At 41.2% G+C, this 10,180-nt stretch overlaps 1 protein-coding gene across 4 annotated transcripts in view; it reads right to left on the bottom strand.

The window, feature by feature from the left end:
• Positions 1-969: 969 nt before the first annotated feature.
• Positions 970-10,180, bottom strand: part of COL26A1 (collagen type XXVI alpha 1 chain) — a 178,712-nt gene continuing 169,501 nt past the window's right edge. For 3 of the 4 annotated variants that reach the window (XM_085315201.1, XM_085315224.1, XM_085315209.1), the window contains 3 exons: positions 9,527-9,571; positions 8,193-8,277; positions 970-6,183 (listed from right to left, as the gene is read on the bottom strand). In XM_085315201.1, coding sequence (XP_085171327.1) covers positions 6,011-6,183; positions 8,193-8,277; positions 9,527-9,571 — 303 coding nt within the window. In that variant the 3' untranslated portion in view covers positions 970-6,010. The remainder of the gene's footprint in view (positions 6,184-8,192; positions 8,278-9,526; positions 9,572-10,180) is intronic. The other variant, XM_085315218.1, reaches the window with a different exon arrangement.

Genomic DNA, 10,180 nt, shown 5'->3' with positions numbered 1-10,180 from the left:
TATATATATATATATATATATATAAAATCTCTACACCCACACCCACCCCTAACTATGTCCTCTTTTAACAGTTTGAATTGTCACATGTGGAGAGAGAGAGTGCTGTCAGAGACCATATGAGCAATTAAAAGATGCTGGATCTGGAGGAGACAGATAATCAGGAGGTACCGGGGCCGGCAGGGGTGGGTGGGAAGGGGATGCAGGGAAAGGGACTTGGCTGGAGAAAGTCATGTCTTAGACTAGAGAACTGGACTTCCTTGAACTGTGAGAAAACTTAGGATGAATGGAGGCAAGTGATGAGAGTCGGAAATCACGATGACTTAATACACACTCGTAAGCACTGCAGTAGTCCTTCCCCAGCTCCTTCCCTGCTTCACACAGTCTGTTGTGGTCCACGTTTCCTCACAGTGCTCTATCTCAACCAAAGGAAAGCTGTGACATCTATAAACATCTACAAAACTTTAAAACTCCTGGAGGAATTACCTAACCTGCCACAGCCATCTAGTGCCTGACTGTGCAGGGCTTGGGTTGCAGTGCAGGACGCCCCCACTGCTCGAAGGCTTACCTGGGCTACTTTACCTATTAAATRCATCACACCAGGGAAGGTAGGACATGCCCGTATTTTTGGTTAGTGTGACTGGAAATGCAGAGTAGTGATTAAGTGCTTTCTAGAGCCATAGCTCAAACTCCYGAAATAATCGTCCTGCTTGTCGAAGTGAGCAATATCGGGCAAAGAGTTAGTCCCATCGTGGGCAAGGCAACTTGTCAGATCTGACTTTACTTAACTGARGTGCGTTTGTTCTGTGAACGATGAGCAGAAATGGAGTCTTTGTGCACAATTTTAGGAGACCTGTATTTGTATAGTGAAAGACAGTTGGGATGTCGGGAAAGAAAAACTGCGGCCCCAACTTCAGGAGGCAGTTTGCTTGAACCTACTGTAAACTTTGTAAATACAGGACACCTGACACATTCATTTATAGTAAGTTTATTTCTCAGTGCATTACATGAAAGGTCTTTGGTACTTGTGGGTTCTTGAATACTGCTCCCACTCTGCTCTGTAAGAAAATGCTGAATACAAAACATTCCATATACAGTAACAAAACCCATAGCAAATAAAGAGAAATAGATACCTTGAACAATAACATAGCAATATGAAACAGGTAAGTAACCATGCAAGAGGTGGAACAAACAGGTTGTGGGTTTTTTTTTTTTTCCTCCATCGTGAAGTCTGACAACAAACATTAGAGCSTGCCATAAATGAGTTCGTCCTGTCTGAAGAGATTTAGTTTTGCTCTAAGTTAAGAACTTATATGTGATCACAAGATACTGGGTATGGCCACCCCATAAGAGACCAGATGGCTGCATAAGCTTAATTACAATGAGAGACGCTGGGACTATTTATTTGCACACATATGAAACACACTGACATAAATAAAAAAAAATCCCGTGTAAAGTAACTAGTGAAAAAGTTAACATTTTCTTCTATGATTGGGAATTTGCTTTGTTATAGCAGTTATAGCACCTTAGAATTACTTGATTTCAAAGCAATCACAGAAACTGCAAGTAGTTTAAACCCCTATACCATCAAACACCCGAATGGAGTGTAATAATAATAACAATACAGAGGCTGCAACCGCGAAACAGAGGGAATTTCCCATAAATTGTATTGAGACGTAAGTTCAGAAGCCGATTATCTTTTGGAAGCCTTGTCACCGTGGGGTGATTCCTGCATTGAAACAGTTCATTGTAGAGACTGGGACGGAACCAGAATCCCAGAGCCAAAGTTTCAGAAAGTTTGTGAGCCATCTGGTCTGCTCCACTGCAAGCAGCACCGGCTCCTGCTAGCTGAAGATTTGGATTTTATGGCCTGTCCCTTCTCCTGTTAAATTTGATGGCAAGATTACTGTGGAGTGTGGTGGGAGCAGACGTGGGCTTCTCTCTCTAGTTTATTCCTATTTTCCCTGGGTTTCTATCAATTCTTTACAGTAAGTGCAAATTGGATACTCTGGAGAGAAGCACTCTCCACCTCCCTAGAGTACCAGATTGCTGGTGAACATCAGGGTGCACAAATTACAAATTTAAATTGTGCAATATGCTGTTGCTGCTTCTGGTTAGCTCAAGGCAAGGAAAATGCATTGCTACTACCAGAACCCATCCAAGTCAAAAAACACATTGGAGCTCAAAGAAACATTAAGAATTTCAAAGAAGTCTTTAAAAAAACCAAAAGAAAAAGGAAAAGAACACACTATGGTATTGCACAGTATGTAAGTAAGGAAAAGCACTAAACATTTCAAAATACATTTCTAAATGAGCACGCATTCAAAATAAATCCACTCTAAGTTACATAGCCATGGCAAGATGCATATATGCCCTGGCTAAAATGAATCATAGTATCCGGCCTAAGATGGAAAATGTGGCTGGAGTGGTTTGCTTAGTCATGAATATCATTAATTGTCAGTGTGTGAGGCGGTGTTCACCTTTAAAACGTATTTAAACTGGAATTGCACAACAGTGTGGTCTAACTGTTGTGTAAAAGTAGTGAGGAATGAAACCCCAGCTGCGAGAGAAAGTCCATTTGGTATAATCCTGCTATCATCCAAATTAAAGATACAGTACCACATTAAAGGGAGATGTAGCTAAATAAAGCAAGAAGTGAGGGGAGCAAAAAATAATTACATAGCTCATTACAGGAACGTCCATAATTAGAACTGTTGCAGCCTGAGCCTAACCAGTCGTTTGACAATCAGTTTGGCAGGATTAATTGCAAACAACTTCAATTAGATATCCTTTCATCTTGCCAGTAATTTGTTTTAAATAACAATTTAAAATTCAAAATCCTACTAAAATGTGAATGAATTGGAGAGAGCACCAAGCTAATGCAGTAGTTTTGAATTCATGACAACAAAAATGGAGAAAGGAAAAATTCTCTTTTAATTCAGTGTGAAGGCTCCAAAAAAGTGAAAATGGCCCCACTCTMCTCCGTATTCCCCAAAACTCATATGTGTAGCTACAGGACCATTGAAACAAAATTTTACAGTTTCCATTTATAAAGACTGCATTTGTTTAGTTTAGTTCCTGAAACTGCCATGAGAAAACTTTCTTAATGAGGAGAGAAACGCTAGCTTGCACTAAMCTGCTGAGCATATACTTTTAGATTAAACTGTGATTTCTCCTCAGTGTTCAGGGCCCGGTTTTCTAATACCTACTAGTGGGCATAAATASTGGGTTATTGCCTTGAAGTCACCAAATTGCCTTGTAATATCTGTAAGATCAAGGCCAAGATGGTCTCTATTCAACAAAGAGATTATCAAGTATTTCTTCTAAATTCCCACATGGTAATCAGCCTATAAATAGAGAGGTGTRCTTTTGTGTGTTTAATTCTCAAATGGAGAGATTATTCCAAGCACAGATCAGTGGCTGCACAGTGGACGTAGCTGTCCATCAACAGCAGTGATGCTCTCAAGTCCCTTTAAACTACTGCCTGCAGGTTAGCGAGTAGAAGCCAAAAGGCTGCATCACGGCACTTCAGTCATTCATTCATCAAGAATTGCAAAGTTGAGCTGTTTGTGACTCTTTTTTTAGACTGAGAGGCAGCTGCCAACCTTAAGGCACTCGTTTCATTCAGCATCATTTATGCACACAAACATGGGATTTAGAGTTAGCATTGGATTTGAAATTAAGATACATTCAAAGACCTTATTTCAATGTCCCCTAAGGTTAACCAGTACAGGTTCCCTGCTCTATGTCGCAGAACCTCTTGACTCAGGCAGTTAAATTCTCTCTGAAGTAAACCGCCTTGTTTTCTGGTCTTCTGAATATATCACGATCCAGCTGTATTTCAGAGTACAGGTAGACAGAGAAATGGAAGAGTCTGAAACATAAGTTCTTGGCAAAACTTTACATTCACTTTAAACATTAGAGGTTTGGAAAAATGAAGTACCTGATCTTGCCTTCAATTCCCAAAGCTTCTGTAATACTTTAGGCTTGTTTCTGTGACTTACCAAAAGGCAAACTTGAACATATGGAAGTACAAGCTGAACTACATGAGTTGACTACAAAACGACGTCCCACCACTGACATTAGCCAAGCAACGCTGGGATTTGGAAGCAGGGCAAGTAAATTTGTTTACTTCAAAGCTTTCAAGCCAGTTTAAGCCAAGGCTGTTTATTTAGCTGTACAAGCAGTGAAAAGCTTCTCTGTGTGGACAGCCTTCTCTGCTGCTTGCTTGACATTAACTTATATCATTTCACCTGTCTTGGGGGAGATGGTTAGACTTTTAATGAAGAGGGCTGAATGAATGCATATGGTGAATTTAGTCATTCTGAAGTAGCTTTTAACTTGTTTATTTCTGAAAATATAATGCTTTTCAGAGGAAAGATTTGGATGTTCTGATGTCTCTCTAGGTCTACCATGTTCACAGTGTATCCAGAAAGCTAATGTGATGTGGGGCTAGCGTCGGTGGGCACAGCTCCACCTTTCCAGCAGCTTCCCACATGCCTCCCTTTCCCTCTGGAGTATCACACTGGGTAATAAGGGTTCCTGAATATATGGACCACGCAGCTGTTAGTCTTTGCCACAGCTTGTGTCTGCAGTACTTGCAGGAGTACATACTGCCTTTATCAGATAGCTGTATCTTGCACTAGGAACTAGGTAGGACGTGACCAATTTACTTTACTTATGCTATAAAATGACAAAGACAATTTGCTCACTGTTCTCTTGGGTTGGATTTGAAAACCTGACAGAACGGTAAAAAATATATATATTTAAATAAAAATAGTACCATCAGTTCATTATTCTCACTCTTTCTAGCAAAATTCATTGTCTACATGAATGACATCAACTTGTCCAATCTGGTTTGCACAGCAGGTATAATGATTCATTTGTCACCAAAGGGCAGGTTCAATGTCTTAAACATGGAAACTGGGACTTTCCCCAAAATAATAGTTACTGCAAAAAGTAAAGTGACTTTGTATTTACCTCCCTAGTGCAAGATAAGCTGCTGACAAGACTCTAATTCCTTAGACTGTGGCTTGCCACTACACTGTCTCAAGATTCAAATGCCTAGCATCTACCCACAAGATAAAACACAACAGTGTCARAATACTTTTCCTTATTGTTCTGGACTTAAACTATTGCAAAACATCCTTTTCTGTGAATATTTATTGCCAATATTTAAATGATTTTTTTCTGGATGTATACACAAACTGAACACAATATGAGAATATTCTTGKGCAATCCCATCATATCTGATACATACTGCTACAAATTTTCACAGAAATGAGTCTAATATCATCTGAATATAGATAGAAGGTCAATGTATGCCATGATTTCCACCATAAATCCTTGCTTACCTAACCATGGATAGAAATGCCTTTCACATGCAATCAACAACATGCAAAGGCTAGATTTTGATGCTCACATCCCAAGAGTAAACGGAATTTTCAGAATAACTATTTTAAATGTTCTTTGAATTTCCCAATGTGTTCTTTGCTGAAGAGAAATCCTTGCAGGTGAGAATGCTTTAGAGGCCTATGAAAGTAGCAACTTCAACTGGAAGTCAGCATGACAACAYCACACGAAATAAAAGCAGATGCCAGCGAACTAGAGCAATGCAAAAGGCTAAGGCTCAGCTCTGAGTATTCATGGGATTTATTATCTCAATCAATTAAGCAGTGCTTTAACTGAGTAACTTGCTAGGGCAGTGAGGAAATGAGGGGAGGATTAAACTCTTGGACACAGTAAGGGTGTCACTTCTGTAGACAGCTTCTGAGGACACCTGCCATGTGGTATTTTAAAGGCAAAAAATAACAAAATCAAGAAAAATGTTGGTAAGACCCTCTCTGAGCTATGGATAAGACATTCCTTGCAATAAGGGCTTAATATCGACCAGGTAAGGAAACCCGATTGCCAATGCTGCAGCCTCCTACCCACTTCATTTGCACTCTGCAATTGAGCACTAGGATACTGTATCTTTAACTGGTAAACGGGCTTGGAGAACACGTAGACGCTCCTACTTCATTCGACTGCTTTTTCTTCTGGCTTCACTGTCATCCAGCAGTGAAGAGAGGATCTGGTAGGGCTGTGGCTGCTGGGGTCCTCCACGTTTGATCTTGATGCTGGTTCGCAGTGGGGAGCCTGGGATCACATCTTGTCCGGAGCCTGGCTCAATGGAAGATAAAGAGTCTGTAAGGAGAGAAAGTCATGGGAAAGCGCTATTTAAAAGGGGAGGCTAAGGAAAGAGTAAATGGGCCGTTCTGAATGATGCTTCTTCTGGAAGAAAGTGTCTGTCTTTCCATTTTCTTTGCATTTACCAAGCAACCAGGGAGCTACATGGTTGCTGCCATCACACTACTAAAATATTAGGTCTTTTCCTTCGGCTCTACCCTCTTTGGGGTGGGTATATTGCTGCATGCAGCACAACGGGTCCTGTTCTTACTTGCCACTGTTTATCAAGCACTGCTCTTATCTTTACTGAATACCAATCTGTTTGGGCTGTGACTACTACTGTGGACATCGCCCGCAGACTCCTGTTATTGAAGGACAGGACTTCACAAATGGTCACTGAGGGTTACCATTTCACTCTTTTTAAAGGTGGACATTTTGAGGCACCAGAAGGACTGAATGACCTACTCTAGGCTACAGCCAAATTGTGATAAAGCTGGGAACATATATATACACACACACACACACATATATATATACATATATATATGTATATATATATTAGTTGTCTGTTCTCCCAGCATGCCTCATATTAACGAACTCTTCCTCTGTCTACAGTGTCCTGCTCTATGAAGCTAAATATGCATTTGACTATGGCCACTCTTCTTTCTTCCCAGCAGCCAGCAACACACGCTGATAAGCTCCAGTGCTGCCTCATCATATTTAATGCCCTGGTCTCTTTTTCCTTTCGCCTTCGGAGATGGACGTCTGCTTGTTTCCCTGACAMGAGTCCAACCTTGCAAGCCAAAAATCCAGCCTTGGTCCGGTCATGTGAGGCAGCATTCCTGTTTCAAGCRAGCAGTTGGCTAAAGAAAGATTTGTGCTGCGTTTGCTGGCAGGAAATGYTGCCAAACCGTTTGGGCTTTCCTGCGTCCTGCTGGGCTGCTCTCTGCAGTCTGCTACTCCAGGCTATCTCCAACTGCCCTCCTGTTGCTGAGAGGAGGTTTATTTGCTSGTATGTTTTGCCTTGTTGCTTGGGTGGTTGTGGTTTTGGAAACCACATTGATTGTGAAGTTTCTTGGGAAAACGAGAGCATGCGTTCAGCATTTCTGTGTGGGTCTTTCAAGGAGGGATGAGTTGGGCTACCCAGGAACTTGTGGTAAAATTCTTAACGCCTACGGTGGGAACAAGACCAGATAGTTGGCACTGGCTGATTTAAACCTGTGTGGTGCCTTTCAGTGCAAGAGCTGTCTTTGCTCAAGGAAATCTTGTTTCAATATTTCATGTCTTTGCTATTTTTTTCTTTTCTTTCTTTTTTTTAAAAACCATATACACATACARGGATGAACAGAATTGCACAAGAAAAAATGACTTACTTTCCAAGTTGTTCTCTTTTTTCCTAAATAGCATTTTTGTCTGGCCTAAAATATGTCTTAAGTTAAAGAATGGAAACATTTCAGAAGCACAGAGGATAAAAAAGGAAATATATATATAAGTCATGCAACATAGGTGTTTAAACATGGCCTAACTACACTGTACAGTTAAACACTACCCATATGTGGCACTGTTTGGGCTTTCTCTATAAAATATGCTGCTATACAAGGCAAGCTCCTCAGTGTTATTAAAGTCAGTTGGAAGAAGGTATTACCAGGATTAAATGCTCTGGCTTAAAGATTTGAACATGCAGCTTCCTGAGAAACTGGAAGATGACCTGGGCAACAAAGGCKTGAGCTGCTGCTCACGACCTCACTCTGAACTGTAGTAAAAATTATCACGGAGGCCATTTCMCCTGCTGGTGTAAAGCCAGAGTAACTACTGCGGGAGTGGGAAGCTCTAGGCGCTCAACAATTCTGACAATCCTTTAAGTCATGTTGAATATCTAGCTTTGAAACCCCTGGTTAAATAGCTAGTTGATTGGCTTTGAGCCTTAACAGGCAGCTTAGGAGACCAGCAGGATGTGTAGGAACCATCAAGCAGCTCTCTGAACAGACCCCCAGTGGTCTAGAAAATAAAACCTTAACAGTGCTTACCGTGAATTCCTATCATGTGCTCAAGAATTARTACCCTCTCAGCCAAAATCTTCAGAGCTTCTCGAAGTTGTTGAACACCTTCTCCCTGCAAGGAGAAAAAGGAAAAAAAAATCCCAACTAACATTGGTATATGTTTGAAGAAGGGCTTCCTGTTCATTACAGTTCATAATGTTGCTTCCATAATGCCAAACTCTGCAGTGTGAACATTTAAAAAAGAAACAAATAAAAGGAGAGAGAAACTGCAAGGGTAAAATTAGAATTCTGGAGAAATGTCTACTTAAAGAAAAAATCCCTAGTTATACCCCACATTTGTAGAGCATCTGATTCAAAGCCAAAAGTTTCAGTTTTGTTCCCGTTTCTGCAGGTGGCCAAATTCAATCTGTATATTCCTGTCAAACCTTTWTACCACACAGCTTGTGGCAGCAACTACTGAACTACTTAGAAAACAGATTTTCCTCTCCGACATTTGCTCTGAACATCAGTGAGGTACTTTCAGCTTTCTCTTTGTTGGTATACTGGGAAATAGTTTTATAATGCAGCAACAAGACGATGCTTGCCAAACTCTATCTGTAACAGTGACATGCAAACCCATACTGACGGGATACAAAACAAGTGGAAGTAAGAACAAGTAAGCAAGATGTAGGCTGGAATATACCTTTGGAAAGCCAGGAAGTATGGACAGGAGCCACGTTATACTACAGGGAGTGAAATCTTCCCTTACTGAATTTTGGTGGTTCAGCCTGGCGGTAGAAACTCARTAAACACAGTCTTTGAGACTAGGTGTTGCTGGTCAGCATTTCACCTTACGGGTCTAGGTAATTCATGTGGAGCTGCTGTTTCTCACAGTGCCTCCAGTCCCAGCTCTATGATATGCTGTCTGAAGTGCGTCCATACGCTTTTACATGCACTCAGGCTGTTGCCACCATTACCCTAGATATGGGACTTGTAGGACASATTGATGTTGGAAAGATGTTAGGGTGGGAGAGCAGAGACCTGAGAACTCCAGTTTTCTGCACAGACAACTGATTTCTTCTGTGCATCTGTTCCTTAGCAGTAAAATGGGGGAGAAATTCTCATGCCTTGTAGCACTTTTGTGTGGAGAAATAACCCTTGAGGACTAAGGCGATGTTCAGCAGACAATATGCTCAAGCAGATTGCAGAGACCTAGATTTGTAGCCTGTAATAGGTTCACACTCAAAGTTCACACCATCTCTTCATCTGCCCTTCTAACTCTGAACAGGACCCATGCCTCCCCAAACCAACCTGGAAAGGAGAATATGGTCCTAGAGAGAATAAAGAGACAAAAAAGTAAAAGAGAAGAAATACATGCTTACATCAGCACCTTTATCACCTTCCTCACCCTTCTTGCCTGGTTCACCCTAAAACAAGAAAGAGAAATTTGTTTTCATGTGACCAAGGAACAGCTATCCTGTGCTAGATCACTCATATTCCCTTCCTCCCTCCAGACAAATTTATTAAAGGCAAAAGAACTTCATCAGCAGAAAACAAACTGTCTGGCACTTCAGACCAAGAGCCAAGGTGAGGTAGTGAGCTCTCTTCAGGGTCCTGCCAGCTCCCTGGGAGCCCCATCATCATTTATAACATTGGTGAACTTGTCTGGGGTGGCCAGAGCTGTAGGATGTTCATATTGTAATGAAAGAGAGGATGGCTACCATAGCCTGACCCCTCAACCAAAACTACGCACATCTCATGAAGCTCTCAGTGAGCACCTCTAAGTTAAAATACTGGAATAAAAGCAGTGCTTCCTTCTCCCAAACATGAACGTTCATTTTTTATTTAGAACATAAAATCCTCCTTTCTGCTTTCGGTAATTAGTCACATCACTTTCTGCCTCAGAAGATGCTCATTAAGCTTTTCTTGAACAAAGATCCCTATGTTCTGTGAATGTTGGTCTGATACGCCCCTGTTCTCCCTAGCCAGGAAGTGCATGCGTTTCCCAAAGAACAGATGACATGGAAAGAATAAAC

Source organism: Rhea americana, unplaced genomic scaffold (assembly GCF_003343005.1).
Source record: "Rhea americana isolate MKP2758 unplaced genomic scaffold, rheAme1 scaffold_111, whole genome shotgun sequence".
NCBI classification, from domain to species: Eukaryota; Metazoa; Chordata; class Aves; order Rheiformes; family Rheidae; genus Rhea; species Rhea americana.
The sequence above is the reverse complement of the archived record's forward strand: the minus strand, read 5'-3'. Positions and strand labels throughout refer to the sequence as shown.